Genomic DNA, 16425 nt, shown 5'->3' with positions numbered 1-16425 from the left:
TTTGTAAGAATGACAGAATGTTCCTGACACACAGTGGATGCGAATATCAGTCCTCTGCCAATGTCAGGAAAAAAACCAAAATCCACACCAAGACCAATGAGGGCGTAAAAGAAGGCCAAAAGATAATGGAGAGGCTTCCCAGTCCACCTGGGCCTGAATCTGAGAAGGGACAAGGAAAGGGAAAGTGGCCTTTTCCTGAAGTGAGGGGGAAAGTGTCCCACATGCTGTCCTATAGATCCAGGGCCTCTGTCTCCGTCATTCTCAAGGGGAAGTATGCGGCCCCTGCTGCTATGACATACATCATTTATGTTGCATCAATTTTAGTACATATTTACTTAATAATTTAAAACATTTAAACTATAGCTAATGCTCAAATTCTCTGAGTGTTGGCGGTCTTTCTGGTGTGGTTTTAGAAGCTTTACCTATAGCATTTCATTTACTCCTTATAATAACCCCACGAGACAGATACTATTCACATCCTCATTATGCATATGAGGAAATGGAAGTATAGGGAGGTTAAGTAAAAGCATGTAAAATGCATTCATAGGCTGAAGTTCACGTTAAAAAGAGCAAATAAGTAGACCGTGGGGGTGAGAAAACATTTTCTGAGCAAACCTACTCCATTATCAGGTGTTGAAGAAATGGCTTTAGAGGTCTGTTATATCTGCCCCTGCCCTGTGGGCATCTTGAAGGGACCCGAAAGGGCTCTAGGAATCAGTCCACATACGGATGTTCACATCAGACTTGCTCTTTTGTTTACTTTTGGGGGCCAGGTTTGAGCGTGCAGATTCTGTGTGGGCTATGTCTTGGGGAAGTGGCTCTTTCCTTCTTTTTGTTCTCTGAACCCAGCCTAATGAAAGCTATATACTGTGTCTCAGTATATATGCCACTTAGGCAAGCATACATGTGTGCATATCTTCTTAGGAAGTTCATAGACTCTGACAGGGAGGCCCAGTCATGGTATTTTGGTACCTCAACGATTCCTCTTCTAGGGGAATCCCTCTTCTGGAACTAGAGGGTGACATCTCCATGAAGCCTCGGCCTGTATCACTGACCAAGGACAGCAGGTCCGTTTGGAGTGCCTCTCAGCATGTAGACCCAGGATTACTGTCTACTTCAGAAGCCCAGGATCCAACCACTCCTCTGGGACCCTTAGGTCAGGAATATAATGGAATAGATCAGATTTCTGGGGGTTTTCTTAAAATTGGAAAAAAAAAATCCAAACCACCCTGTCCTGCATGCAGAAACCTACAATATTTCCCTGAGGAAAGGCTATGCATCCTTTCCCTTGGAGTTAACATCTAATGGTTGAAGTTCAGAATTTGCATGTGTATTTTCCATGAGACACAGAATTATGCTCTGTAGCTCAAATTTACATATACCTTTCTTCTACTGTCTCCTTTATATCTAAGTACCCAGTTGAGATATGGGGCAAAGAGACAATAAGTGATTATACAGAAAAGAAAATGATTACAAAAAAAATGACAAAGGTAATTTAGATACCACTTCTTGAAATTCTTCATGTGGTGTTCTTCATGCCATGCCAAGCACTCTTAAAAATAAAATAAGATAAAAACCAAGAGGGAGGCAAACCGTAAGAGACTCTTAACTATAGAGGACAAACTGAAGGTTGCTAGAGGGGAGGGGGGCAGGGGATGGGCTAGATGGGTGATGGGTATTAAGGAGGGCACTTGCTGGGATGAGCACTGGGTGTTATATGTAGGTGATGAATCACTAAGTTCTACTTCTGAAACAAACAAACAAACAAACAAACAAATTATGTATGCCTGCTTGAATACTGCGTGGGATCTTGGTATAAAACCAATAATATGAACTTAGTTAAAACCACTGAGAATAAATGAGTAGGAAGAAATTTTGTTTTGGAGTTGGATAGTAAAGGCAAAACTCAAGGTCCATTTTGGTATCAACTATGAATTCATTCTTGTGAGATGATAAAGACTCACATTCAAAATTCTCCCATATGGTTGTTTATATAACTTCTGGTAGTGACAAAATAATTTTCTTATTAGTTTCAGAGGTAATTTAATAGCAGAGAGTTGCATTTGATGTAGTTGGTTCAGAGCACCAACCTGAAGTAGAAGGAAGTGTAGATACTGTGTGTCCAGGTGACAGTGGCCTTAGGCATGTCTTCAGCCATCAAAGAGAACAATACAGCCCAAATAAAAAGTTAAAAAAAAAAAAAACCTCCCCAAAACAATGAACTTGAGGATCTCTTGTGCAAATGAAGAAGTACGTGAGACAACACATAAGGTTGTTATCTGTAAAGCAGAGCTATTTGAATTGAACCTATCATAAAAAAATTTCACAGAATGTGGCAGTGGCTCAGTTGGTTAAGCATCTGACTTCAGCTCAGGTCATGATCTGACACTTCCTGAGTTCAAGCCCTGTGTCAAGCTCTGTGTTGACAGCTCAGAGCCTGGAGCCTGCTTTGTGGATTCTGTGTTTGTCTCTCTCTGCCCCTCCCCTGCTCATACTCTGTCTCTGTCTCTGTCTCTGTCTCTGTCTCTGTCTCTCTCTCTCCCTCTCTCTCTCCCTCTCTCTCTCTCAAAAATAAATAAAACATAAAAAAAAGAATGTAGCATTTAAAAGATTATGCCTTAAGAGAACCTGTTTTAAAACATTTTTAGAAAATTTTAATGCTCAACGTATATGGTACCTGTCCTCTGGCTAATGCTTAGAGATTACTGAGGGTGAGTGAATGTTTGTGAAGGCATCCAAAGAAGACATGTACAATTCTTGCAGGGCATTAGTTCTTAGTAGCTGAAAGGAAAAGAAAGCAATGTTGGAAAGGAGTAGAGAAAGAACTAATATACAATTACTGATTTGTTGGGTTTGGGTAGTGGCTTCAAATTTCTTTTACATAAATTTATCATCCCAATTGCCATGCACATGGAAGGTCTAATTCTCTCTCACCTTGACCGGTTAATTGCAGAGTCTCCCATAACACTGGTTTTTATTCTTTTGTCTGTAAATGGGCTTGAGACTCTCATATCATAAAAATATTCCCTACCCTACCTTTGTATTACCTGTTCATTATTTCTTTGTAAAGTATTAAACTTCTTTAAAAAGTAGTGCATGATTGTTGCTTTCTCATTCATCTTCTCATTGCTCTTAAACCCCATTTTATGGTGTTTTTGTGAGGCATCTGACTCTGCTGTCTTAACAGCCACCAAAAAGCTCCCAATTCTTAATATCTGCAGCACCCAACACTGCTGACCCTTCTCCTCCCTGAGGGTCTTTCTGTACTATCCTGGTGTTCCTCCTATATCTTAGACCTTCCTTTCTTTTCCTTCTTTTGCTGGTTCCTCATTCTCTTTCTTTTCTTTTTTTAATGTTTATTTATTTTTGAGAGAGATAGAAAGACAGAGTGTGAGTGGAGGAGGGGCAGAGAGAGGAAGACAGAATCCAAAGCAGGCTCCAGGCGCTGAGCTGTCAGCACACAGTCCAATGAGGGGCTCAAACCCATAAACCGTGAGATCATGACCTGAGCAGAAGTCGGAAGTCCAACCGACTAAGCCACCTAGACACCCTCCTCATTCTCTTTCTTATCACTCACTGTAAATATTCCATTTCCTTTTTTTCTCTCAACAAAGCCTTCTCTGAATTTGCTCCTATATTCGTGGCATAAAGTATGGCTTCTTGGTGAAAGTATTTGCTAGTATCTGCTAATTTCAAATCTTCCTGCTGTACTCCACTACCCTATTTGTGACTCTGTTAATTGTCTCCATTGGGTTTACCCCTGGTGTCTCATTCTCAGTATTGTTTAAAACTGAACTGTATTATACTCCTCTAAACATTTCCTTTGTATCTTCTCTTTTTGATATCTTAGAGTTATCTTTGATATCAGATTTCCTCTCTCTTAACTAACAGTCAGCTCCTGGAGCTGTCCACCTTCATCTACAAGGTCTGTTGAACCTGGCTCATCATTAGTTCCCTTCGGGTTACCAAAATTCGGAACTACTGACAAAGCTTCCTAGGCTTTCTCCTCCCCCCCCACTCAGCCACCCCTTCCCACATCCATGCATTCTCAACACCCTTGCTGCTAAATTAGATCTTCCTACAGCAAAGCCTTGAGCATGGCAACCCTTACTTAAAACCCGTCCACAGCTTTGCACCAAAATGCAAACTCCTTACATATTATCCTAATGCCATGCCGCCAAAAGAGTTCTATTTGTTTTTCAAGAGAGTTCAAATGGAATCTTTTTTGATAAACTGAATGGATATTACTATTAACCACGTTATAATGTATTTTATGAACTTTCTAATTGCTATCTCATATAATAGCAACTTAAGAACATACACTAAGTTTTAAGATTCTTGGTGGCAGGGTCTGGTTGTCTCTACATTCGTATCCCCACAGAACTCAGTGTAGGGTGAGGCACATAAGACGTACCCTACACATGCCTGCCAAGTGAATGAATCAATGCTGTGGTGAGTCCAGGTAAATGGGGACATACCTTTAACCACTCTGCAGGGTAGTTGTTTGTGAATGTCTATGATATTCTCTACGAGATCCCAAGTCTCTGTGCACAGGGCTCCAGTTTATAAAACTGCATCCTGCACAACACAGAGATCCAGTCCTCCACATTGAAAGCATTCAGTAGATTGACAAATGAAGAGTCCTGACTGTTCAGAAAACATAAGTTGTTCTTGAAGCCAACTGGGTACCAGGCAGCACAGTATGATGGGAGGAGGAGTTGGGCTCCTGTTTGTCTCTTCCACTCACTCACTATGTGGAAACCTTTTGGTATGACACTGGCCCTCTTTGGGCCTCAGTTTCCTTATCTGAGTAACAATGGATTTAGATCAGGCAAACCTTAATCTCTTTCAGTGCTGGTAAAAAGTACTAACTGCTACACATTCCCTAAAGAAAACAAAGGATACAGAGGCAGAAGAAAAGCAAAAAGCGCTTATTTAGCTGATAAGTTAACAAGGGGGGTTGGGTTGACTATGGTAGTTGGATGTGAGATGATTGGTGGAAGGGTTTGACTTGAAATTTCTTAAAGCAAGCAATTTCTAGAATCTTCGTACATGGTCTCAATTGATCCTAAATGACCCATCTCTGAGGCAAATTTTTGTTTTTTTTAAGTCAGGATGTGAGAATCCCTGACAGATATGGAGGAACACTAATTTTATATAATGAAATTTGCCACTAGGGGAGGAAGCACATATGAAACTGCCACTAGCAGCTGCAGATAAGAATTAAAGATGGGAGATGGCAAGATGAAGAATACAGTCCTGAAAACCAGCAGGCAGTCTTACCAATTCTATGTGGGCAATCATAGGCACCTTTATGCACTATTTGGGAGAACAATAGGGCATGGGGTAACTTGAGGCAATGGGCCAGGATTTGCCAGGGGACCGGGGAGGACTTCATAAGAGGACAGACTGCTAGAATCTGGGGAGACCGTGAGTTAGTGACAGAGTTCCAGCGTGACACTAATAGGTGACTCTGTGGCTCCAAGAATGAATCTTCCTCAATAAGGAAAGTTATTTTGAAATCTACTCATCAGAAAAGTATTACCAGGTCCCTCGTAATACTTTCCTACATCTACTGATCGTATGAAAAGAGGGCATCTTTGCCCATTAGAAAACAAGTGGGCATCTTGCTTTACTTTTTATTTGGGGAGGAAATGTCTCTAGAAGGGATATACAATTCAGCCCAGCTGAATTTTAATGACAGGCAATGTTACCCACATATAAACTGTCCTATTAGGTTTATATTAAAATGAAGTAAAGCCTAAGAAGGTTTTAGTATCATAACTGAACTACTCTGTTTACTGAAAACACCGTGCTCTGTCTGTCCCTGTGGCTTCCCTTCTGTTCCTTCTGCTGGAATGCCATTCCCAACCTCTTTTGCCTTACACACACCTGCTCTTTCATGATCCAGGCCTAATGTCACCTTCCCACTGCTTCAGGCTCCCTCGTCAGGAACGGTTAACTTCATTTTATTTTATTTTTATCTTTAAAAATTATTTATTTATTTATTTATTTTGTATGAGAGAGAAAGCGTGAGTGGTAAAGCGGCAGAGGGGGGGCGGGGAGAGAATCTTAAGCTGGCTCCGTGCTCAACATGGAGTCAGACACGGGCTTGATCCCACAACTGTGAGATCGTGACCTGAGCCGAAATCAAGAGTTGGACGCCCAACCGACTGAAACACCCAGACACCTTCAGAATACTTTAATACTGCATTTGTACACCCTTCCTCCTCCCCCTTACAGGTTTATAGTTTTAGCAGGGTGTTGGGAACACTGAGGGGATAGTGTCCTGTTGCTGTCTTGACCCTTTGTCCTCACTGAGGACTTGGCATAGAAGCAGGGTTCAGTAGCATTTGATGGCTGACTAAATGAAGGAATGCATGAATGAGTGAGGGAGAGGACTACCAGAAATTATTGCATTAAGTGACCATGGAAGACAGCCAGTTAAATTTGTGTTGTAGGGAGGGAACAAATTGAAAAAGAGGGACCATTTTATAAAAAGAGGTAACTGTGACATGAAACTTCAAGAAAAAGACTTTTAAAAATAAATGTGTCCCCAGATATACTAAGTAGAGACTCTAAGAATTAGAGCAAAACAAAACAAAACAAAAAAAAAAACAAAAAAAAAAAAAACAAACGAAAACCACAACTAACTGGGCTTCTCATGGGCAAGTGCTGGACTAAGCACCGACATCTCTAAATAAGAGGCTATCAAAGGTAATAAAAATAATTCCAAAGAGATTATGTATCAATTAGCTCAGAGGCAGAAAGGTGACCATTTATAAAGGGAGTGACTATCTATAAAGAAATGAATCCACAGGTAAGAGGTTTACTTGGCTAATGATATAGCAGAAAGACAATTTAAACTGTTAGCTCTGAACAGGTAAATATGTAATTCTTTATGGTATAGGAGGTAGAATAAAGAGGAATGCGGGGCACTTGGGGGACAATGAGAACACATAGTTGTACCAAAGATGGCTCTATTTACTGTTTAACTGATATGGTCTCCAGTAGAAAATTGATAGCAAAGCCATAGGATAATAGCTATCTGTGGATACTCATTCCCTCCAATTTTGATTATGTTTCTTCTGCAAATTAGTGTGACCCCAAAATGTTTTCAGGATTGTCCAACTTGTCCTAAATTCCATAAATAAACTCTTTCAGAGGATGCTGTTTTTTGCCATGTCTCTATTACGGTTCTTCACAGATGGACCATTTTTGTCCTTCCAAAGCCTAAGAATAACTCTCTCAGTTATCAAGACATACCAAAATCCAGTTCAGCTGCTCCTGTGGGATTCCAGTTAGTTTAGACACATCTGCTGAGATACATGCATTTGAATCCAAATGAAGCTTTTGTTTGATTATACATTTTGAACAGTTAGGGAGGTTTTTTTGGGGGCCAAAATGTTTTTCATTTTTTGGCACTCCAAACAGAGATCTTCAGTTATAAACACTGCCTTCGGAGCACCTCCAGCAGAAATCCAATCTTTTCATGTGAACAGGTGCCTCAGGAAGATTTTGGAAGGTTTTACATTGCATCAGCTTTCTGATTGGAAACTTTCTGAACACACACACAAATTTGCCAAGGAGACCTTCAAACTTGCTTGAGCAGTTTTCACTCATACAGACAGACATTCACACATACAGACAGCCCAAGTAAAAGCAAATCAGAGCCTTGTAAAACTGAAGTATCTTTCCTAAAGGTTAAATACCATACGCAAACAAACTGAACAAAAAGGAATGCATGGCAGGAGAGAGAACGAATTGATAGCAAGGACAGAGGTTCAAATTCTTCATGAGCATGCTCCCCTTAAAGCGTTACTGGAGAGTTTCAGCGGCACATCCTCTTAGTAGAATGCTATCTCACCCAGTTTTGAATAAACGCCCAAGCGTTTGTGATTTTAAACACTGTACCTTAGGGTATTGCTACTGATCCCTTTCACTCACAAACTTGTTCAAACATTTATTTTGAAACACTTCCTTCCCCAATGCAAATGGGTCAACCGGATTCAAATAGGAAGAGAAAATACTACTCTCTCAACCGGGCTCATCAGCAAAGCCCATATTTTAGCTGGTTCCCTACAACTTTTCTAGTTTGAGCAGAAGCTGAAAAGTTGATCCAGAGTAAAATGACTTTTTAATCCTTAAGCCTGAAAAGTTATTACAGAGTAAAATCACTCTCCCATTGGGCATGCCCGGGATTCAGGGGGGCAATCTGCTTCCAAGTTGTTCTTATAGCCCTGGACCAGATGCTCTAAGGTGGCCAGAAACCTTTGTCTACACCCACTTAGCAGATTTCTGGCTCTCTATCAGGGACTAAGAGGTTTATTTGCAGAAATGAATCATTTCCTTCAAAATATCCTTTACCCTATTTACATGCTTGCATATTCCTTCCATTTTGTTTTCCCCCTACAGCTTTACTAAGGGAATTAATTATCTAGAAGAACAGGAACATACAGTAAGTACATCTGAGATCCAGGATGAGACACAGTATGTCATCTATTAGGCCTGGCTAAGACCAGCAGCTGATGCTAAATGGGAAGGAACATGCACCAAATGTTTTTTAATCACAAAGTTAGTAATTAATTGCTCTTTAAAATACATTTTATGCTTCTTTCTGTCTGTGTACATGAAATGCACATTTATTACATGCCAAAAATTACAACATTATGGTTTAAATGTGACTGGCACGGAAGTCCGGAAATCAGAGTTAATGTTCCCACAGCAACTTTAATTCTGTCCGTGTGCACATGTAGGGCCATAACAGCCTTCCGTTCCAGGATAATACATATAGATGGTTTGGGGAGAGAAGCTAAAGACCCATAGCCTCAACTGTAGTTACAGGAGAAAAACAAAGGGTAAAAGCCATGTTCCTTTCCACATACGTGGATAAGAAACAATGTTCCCGCGCCTGGTGTTGTGTAATCAGGGAATCAAAGAGTCTGCTGTGCTGCCTGCACTCAAGGGGACAGTTGCTGTTGCTGTGGGAACCTGAACTTTGCATTTCCTGACTTTGGGGTAATTAAAATGTCAGCCTTAATGTGGCATTAATGGAGTTTGCCATAAAAAATCCTCTTTGTTTTGTTCCCTAAAAATTGCTTAAAAGTTCAAACTGAACCAAGTGTACTAAAAATTTTAATCTTGGGGACTTGGATGGGGAGTGGTGGCGGTGGGGGGGGGAGGTGGGGGGGGAGCGGAAGATTGGGAGGGGGAAGACCAATGAAGGTAGAAGGCCAGAGAGGGAAAGGAGGGGCCCGGCAGGCTCCTCCACGGTGCTCAGCCCCAGCAGAGTCATGCTACCTACAGAGCTAAAGTTAAACCCACCCACACAACAGTTTGGTAATGTGTAAAGGTTAAATTAAAAATAAATAAAAACTGTTAATGCATAAGTGCATCTTGGCAAGGACACAAGAAATGAGACAGCCTGATGAGGCCGGTGCAAAACACTAGAAGGTAAGTAACCAGGGATGTCAGCTTCCAACAAAACAAAGACATCAGAATAGGTGGATCTACAGCCAAAAGTAGGGAGGATTGCCAAAGGAGTGGGGGATAGAATCACTTGTCTCTTCATTGGGAGCCTTGTTTGGGGGAAAGCAAACTGGAGGCAGCACGCAAGTAAACGTTCTGGTGGAGTCTGTCACATGTATAGGACCGTGACGCACTACAGCTTGATAGTTGTCAAGACAGGGAGAGTGTCGTCTGCCCCCCCCCCCCCCCCCCCCCGACTTGGTTTAGGCCTGTTTACGCATTTGAAGAGAGAGCCTGAGCTCAGCCAGTTCTGTCAAATACCTAGGGCTTTTCTACCCTTTGCATTCCAAAACTCCTCTTAACGCCTTCTGTTATTATTATCATCATCTGAGTCCATTTACCATTGGATTTTTAGAAATGGTGAGGGGGTGACAGGCTAGGAAGGCATGGGGGAATCCTGCTAAGAGGCCATTGTCAGTGGGTGCACTGCAAAGTAACACACATTCCAGTAGCAATAATAACCTCATCATCTCACAAAGGAAAACCTCTCTCCACCATGTTCCTTCTTGTTTTGGATATTACAGGGATCTTTTGCAAAATTTGAAGTGTCTCGGCAGGTTAAATAGACAACTGAGAATTTCATGGGTCAGACATGTCTAAAACACTGGCCTGTGTCCTTCAGATGCAGCAACACTACGTCTGACCCACCCTTATGGTTCATATGCTGAGAGGACCCTTCTTCTGTGGGGATGCTGATCCCCTGTGTTTTAGAACTCGGTCACCGATATGAGTAGTTGCACATTTTCAAGAATGCCATTTATAGGCTTGGAACAGAGAATTCAGGCTGCCCACAGTAAGAGCAAATCCATAAACATCCCTCAGTATCCAAATGAGTTAACGACTGAGTAAGTCATTCATCTATAGACGTGCCAATTTTCTCAGTTTTCTCATCCATAAATTGGGAAGAATTAGAATGACTGACGGGAAATGGGCATTAAGGCATGGCTAAGAATACTTCTGCTAAACACATAACAAATAAAAAGGTGCTATAAAAATTCAGGCACTTGTGAAAGCTTGGAACACCACACACTGGTGGAATGTTTCTGAAGTTAAAGAGACTAACAAGTCCAGGGCACTATTTTTAAATGCCCCAAATCTGTTAGTTCTAAATAGGAGCTGAATATTTTACCTTAAAGAAATTAGGCTTTTAAATTAATCTGTGGTAAGAATGACATTTGAAAGTAAAAAAATAAAATAAAATAAAATAAAATCTTCTTGAATGCAAGAAGAGCATCCAAAAAATTTAACAGCTTAAAATAAACCTCTTTCCTGTCTTCTCTCAAGCAATCTCCAAATGGACAGATTTCTGTGAATCTTTCCTAAAAACAATTTTCTTCTAAGGGTAGGCTCAAATCAGGACACACTACAATCCAAATATATTTGTAGAAAAGTATAATCGATTGAAACAACAGGTTAGAGAAGAGAAGACTTACACATCTTAATGGCAAAATCAGAATGACTTTCTAAGCAGCTGGAGATTAGGTTTCTCCTCCCTATTTGTTCTCCTTCCAACTGCATTCAGACACCTCGCTGTGAGCTCAGATCTACTGGCTCCCGCAGGGTCACCGAGGAGCTGTGTGGCAGCAGGAGGCTCATACAGTGTCTTGTACATAATCCACGCTGGTGCCAAGGCCTGGTCAGGGGATGCTTACAGTAAAGTACAATAACTGAAGCCCGGTGCCTTCTCTATTCAGCAAAACGTTCATTTTGCTGTAACAGGGGATGTCTGGGCTAAGGCGGTTCTATGCAATCTTCCCCATAAGGTGTGGCAGAAAGCCAGGCGATGAAGGTCTGCGTGCAGGAGCTCCAGGCCCTTCTCCACAGGAACAGGCTACCTTCCTGGTAGGTAGGGACAGTGTGCACATGTCTATGGGCACTGTGCCACGCTATTTTCCAACTCTTCCTGTAATTACTATTAGACTGGAGACTGCCAGGCAAGAAGGGCCAAGGATGTCACTATTACGATGGTCCACAGAACACAGTCCTTGCTTCTGACCCCCAGATTTCTCTATAGAGGCAGCAACTTTGTACAAGCCACACGGGCTGTAGAGATTTGGATCTCATTCTTTCTCGTTTCATTTTCTAGTGACAGTAGGGTCTCAGCCCAGCCACGAGTGGAACAAGCTCCTTTCACCCCAAACTCGATCCCTGCATTTTGTCCCTATACCTAGACGCTCTTACGATGAAACGAGTAAGGAGTGGGATCTCCCAGACTCATCCGCTTCGTGCCCACTTTGTGGAGTCAGGAAAATAACAATAGGAGATTTAGACTCTCATTTCCTAATTAATAATGTTTATGTTCGTGAATGGCATAACTGGAGTCCTTTTTTGAAAATGAAACTTTCTTGGTCTTATCTTCCTCCTTCTAAAAAAGAGCACATCAGCTCTCTGCCTGTTACTAGACATCCTTTATGGAGGTCAGTTCAGAATACTTGTTGGGTATCTCAAGACCGAAAGGAATATTCCTTCAGCCTGGACCCCAAAGTTATTCCATTCCTTTCCATTGTCAACACACATGTTCCTTTCTCTTTGAAGTACTGGGTTACACTTCAGAAAGAGAAAAGCTCCTAAACGTGATTTATCAACTTTCTTAAAATAGAATTTGAAGAAGTGACTCTCAGATTAGTGGGAAGACAGCAAAAATAAACAGCAATGGAGTGATTTCAATAGCGACGATCTCATTAAGCTGCCCATTTCCAAATTTAGCCCGTAGGCAGTTTTTTTAATTAAAAAATATTTTTAACCTGAATGCTTATTGGCTACGTGAAGTCTGGGTGGATTCTGAATTCTTGGAAGCCATTCTCTTTTCTTCTGTAAATTTATGCTATCCTTTAACCACTTCAAAATAAATTAAAAACTGGAAAGACGGAAATTCAGCCAAGCCAAATGAGACTCCAATAACTAATGCAAAGCTGACTTGTATTATGTAATTTCAAAATGGATGTTTCCTGTGTCTAACTGGCTTTTTGAGGTCCATATTTGGTGGTTCAATTTAGTCATGGTGGAAGTGCCATTATTCAGATCGCGGGGACAAAAGAATAATTAGAAAACAGTAACACAACTTCTTCTTCTTCCTTTTTTTTTTTTTTTTTTTGAGTGGATGCTATGAAAGAAAATGTGGTTCATGTAATTAATCAGCCTTTTGAGTCCAAATGGCTGGACACCTGGTTTTAAAATACACTGTAGCTTTGAAAATATAGATGTTGGCTGAATCAAAATGGAGGCAGGTTACTTTCGACTACTCTAGAAGACCAGAAGGAAACAGCTTGTTCTGAACGCAAAAACAAAAAAGCCAGAACCCAGGGGAGAAGCATGCTCCAAGCGTCGCGAAGACACCATCACCTTACTGGTGTACTCACAATCAGATGACCCGGTGTGAGCGTGAGAGTTTGTCAGTGAATGTGTTGAGTGGATGAGGGCTGGGTCTGGAGACAAAACAGCTTCAAAGTTCAGGCAGGGAAGGCCCGGCTTGGCGTTGGATCCACCCGGCTGAGTAATCTCATTCTCCTCAGATGCCTTCTGGTTTTCAGCTGTCTTGGGTTTCTTCCTGAAAATAAACAAAGGGCCCTTTGAAGGAACTGACTGCATATTTGGGAAAAGGCATTTTTAGAATCTGTTAAAGATAACTTGATTTTTTTTTTCTGAGGGGGGATGGGAGGGAGTCCAGTATGTCCCTTGTTTTAAAACAAGCTGATTCTTGTTTTTTTCCCTCCAGTAATGGCCTAACTGGGAACACATGAAAGCATATGGGCCAAGCAAACAGCACCACATTTGGACTCTGTTGGCTGCATAAAAAGACCCTGTCCCAGAACTTTAGACAGATTGAGCTACGTATGGCTGACATTATCCAAGAAAGCATCCTTTTTTCCCCCTTAAGAGTTTTAACATGGTCTGGAAAAATACTAGTGGAGGTTTACCGTTCTAGCATTTGTCAGGAAGCTTAGAGACAGGACCCGTGGAGTAATGGGAGGAGCACTGGACTGGGAGTCAGGAGACTTGAGCTATGGTACTAGCTGTGCCTCTAACTTGCTGTGTGGCCTTGGGCACCTCACTTCACCTCTCTGGGCTTCAGTTTCCTCATCTGTAAAATAAAGGGCTTGGATTAGAAGGCCTTAAATGTTCCTTCCAGCTTCAAGTTTCTATTAACGGAATACATTAAGGAACATTCAACTTTCTTGCTGTTATTAGGTTTACTTCAGATGAACACATAATTTCAAATCACAATCTAAATTTGCAGGCTGTAGAGATGAAAGGGTAGTGATGGAGGTTTTTGTTAAAGTAGCAAATGAAAAGTGAAAAGATGAGCTTAGCTGCTAGCAGGTAAAGCGGTAATGTGTCACATGGAGATCCTCTCTTCCAACTCTTTGCTCATCCAAAGCTTAACATTCCCTTTGTTTGTTGATTTGGTACATCATGACCGTGGAGTGTGGGAGTGCGACTGTGAATTTGGGGCACGAAGAAGAGATGGGTGAAGGGAATTAGAAAGTAATTGTTGCTAATTGCGATTTGGGGTCAGGAAAAGGAAGTAAAAGACCTCAGGTAGTGGTTGGCTCTGGTGTCCTCTCCCCAGGATGATGAAACTGATATAAACACAGAAATACTTAGCTTATACTGCAGGTGCCCTAGGCCCTAGGCACTCTGGATTATTAGTCATACCCTGAACATGCCCTCCAATTTCCATGGTCCGTGCCTTTTTTCTATCATTATTTGATTGGTGACCAGAGAAATTATTTGATTTAATTTTTCGGTACAAGATTATGTGTGCAACAGAATTTGTTGTAAGTAGCTTTGCTTCCATGTCTTTCTTGTTTCTATAAGCCTGGCAATGGACTTGTCATACAGAATATTTTGTATCGAAATTTGTTGTACCGGGTAGTTAAAATCTGCCCTCGCAGAATATGGTGTTATGATTAGCATGCTGTGTTTCTCGTCCAACAGGTTGTGAAATCAAATCTGCTTTTTCAGAGGGCAGGAGGCAGAGATGGCATGGTAAAGATGAAAAGACAGGGGAAGTTTTCAGACATATTTTTCAGTATGGAGGAAGCCAATAAGAGAAGCAACAAATTGCAATGCTTTACCAACTGTTTCTTGGATGGGTGACTATGGAATCAATCCCCAAGACTTGAGTGTCTACATGCACATCCAAGGACTACTTTCTGGGGTTCAGTTTAAGAAAATATCCAAGATCAAAGTCTCACCTTTTTTTAATCATCGAAAGCTAGTGCCTCCTCTAAGGTCCCATTTCCATCAGTGTTGTCTGTCACCAGGTTTGTCATCAGGTTAGAAACCTTAGGTTAAAAACACCTTCCTCTGCCTTAAAGCCAATTCATCAATACCTGAGAATACTGCTTCTTTCATATTTTTCGCATCCACGTTTCCTTTCCATTTCCACCGCTATCATCGTAACACTTTTATTTACACTGCTGTTAATTTTTATTGGCTCTCCATCCTCCTTGACCCCTCTGAGATAACCAGGTTAGCCTGACACCCCAAATGAGTTCTATACATGCTCTAGTTTAGCTCACATGTCCTACATGTTGGCCATACAGGACTTTCAAGTTTCTTTTCTTTTTTCTTTTCTTTTCTTTTCTTTTCTTTTCTTTTCTTTTCTTTTCTTTTCTCCTTTCTTTTTTCTTTTCTTTTCTCTTCTCTTCTTTTCTTTTCTTTTCTGTTTATTTATTTATTTAGAGAGTGGGAGAGTGTGTGTGCATGAGCAGGGGGAAGGGCAGAGAGAGAGAGAGGAGAGAGAGAACCCTAAACAGGCTCCACACTGTCAGTACAGAGCCCGATGCGGGGCTCAATCTCATGAACCGTGAGATTATGACCTGAGCTGAAATCAAGAGTTGGTCACTTAACCTACTGAGTCACCCGGGTGCCCAGGACTTTCAATTTTTTTGAATATTTGTAGAACATCTTTGGGAATCTGAACATCCTTGGCTCTACATCTTTCTTCAAGTTATTTCCCTTCAACTCTGTTGAAATTGTATTTATCTTTTAACTGTCTTGATTCCCCCCTCCACCAGATAGAATCTCTCTCTCTCTCTCTCTCTCTCTCTCTTTGAGATTCAACTCCCTCCCACCTTTTTCTGAAATTCCAAAAATTTTTTACTTTTCCCTATTTTACTCACTAAATTTTTGTTTCAATGATAATTATTTATGTGGTCATCACTCCTATGAGACTGTAAACTCTCTGAGGGAAATGTCTTAGTGATTTTTAAATCCTCTGTGTTCATCCTTTCCTTCCTTCTTCCTTCCCTCCCACTATTCCTCTATTCACATAGTCATCTTATAAATATCACGTGCCTATGGTGTGCCTGCATAGGTTAGGGGATGCAACGAGCGTGGTTGCTACCTTCCCAGAGTTTGCTCTCTAGTGTGTACTGTTCATCAGAGTAGCTTAGACAAAGCTGTCATTCAGTATTTGTTTGTTGATGGAATGAAGCGGAATTGAGATGTAGCTATATTTTGAGAATAGTCCTCGTCTAAATCCCAATTAAGTTTCCTACACTTTATGCAGCAGTGAAATCTACATTGACTGGCTGCTTTTCTTTTGAATCCATGAAGGGCATTCGATAAGAAGAGGACAATTTTGCTCCCCAAAGCGAGCTTGGTCTTCCTGAGTCATTTAAATATCAGGATGAAATACTAATGACAGATATCGCTGCACAGAAAAAATATTTATTTCTGATGCTTATACACAAAGCCTATGCTAGTTTTGGATGTGTGTTTCAGGCAGTTGAGAAAGCCCTCTTTCAAACATGTGTACATGACCACACAACCAACGTCACTCATTTTTAATGCTGCAAAAATGGTATTGTACTTCATATAAATGCCCTTGCTTCCTTCCCTAGATTTGATCCTGCTTCCTACCTGACATTTTGCACCACACCCTCTTGT

General features: G+C 41.1%; 1 protein-coding gene across 2 annotated transcripts in view; it reads right to left on the bottom strand.

Moving 5' to 3' along the window:
* Nucleotides 1-16425, bottom strand: part of ZBTB20 (zinc finger and BTB domain containing 20) — a 763926-nt gene that overhangs the window by 29681 nt on the left and 717820 nt on the right. For both annotated transcript variants that reach the window (XM_047100214.1, XM_047100215.1), the window contains 2 exons: nucleotides 13446-13609; nucleotides 12888-13075 (listed from right to left, as the gene is read on the bottom strand). In XM_047100214.1, the coding sequence (XP_046956170.1) occupies nucleotides 12888-13075; nucleotides 13446-13456 (199 nt within the window). In that variant the 5' untranslated portion in view covers nucleotides 13457-13609. The remainder of the gene's footprint in view (nucleotides 1-12887; nucleotides 13076-13445; nucleotides 13610-16425) is intronic.

This window comes from Lynx rufus, unplaced genomic scaffold (assembly GCF_022079265.1).
Source record: "Lynx rufus isolate CCGP_SWC_20201006 ecotype Redwood Valley unplaced genomic scaffold, mLynRuf1.p SCAF_5, whole genome shotgun sequence".
Lineage (NCBI taxonomy): Eukaryota > Metazoa > Chordata > Mammalia > Carnivora > Felidae > Lynx > Lynx rufus.
This window is presented reverse-complemented; position numbering and strand designations above follow the sequence as displayed.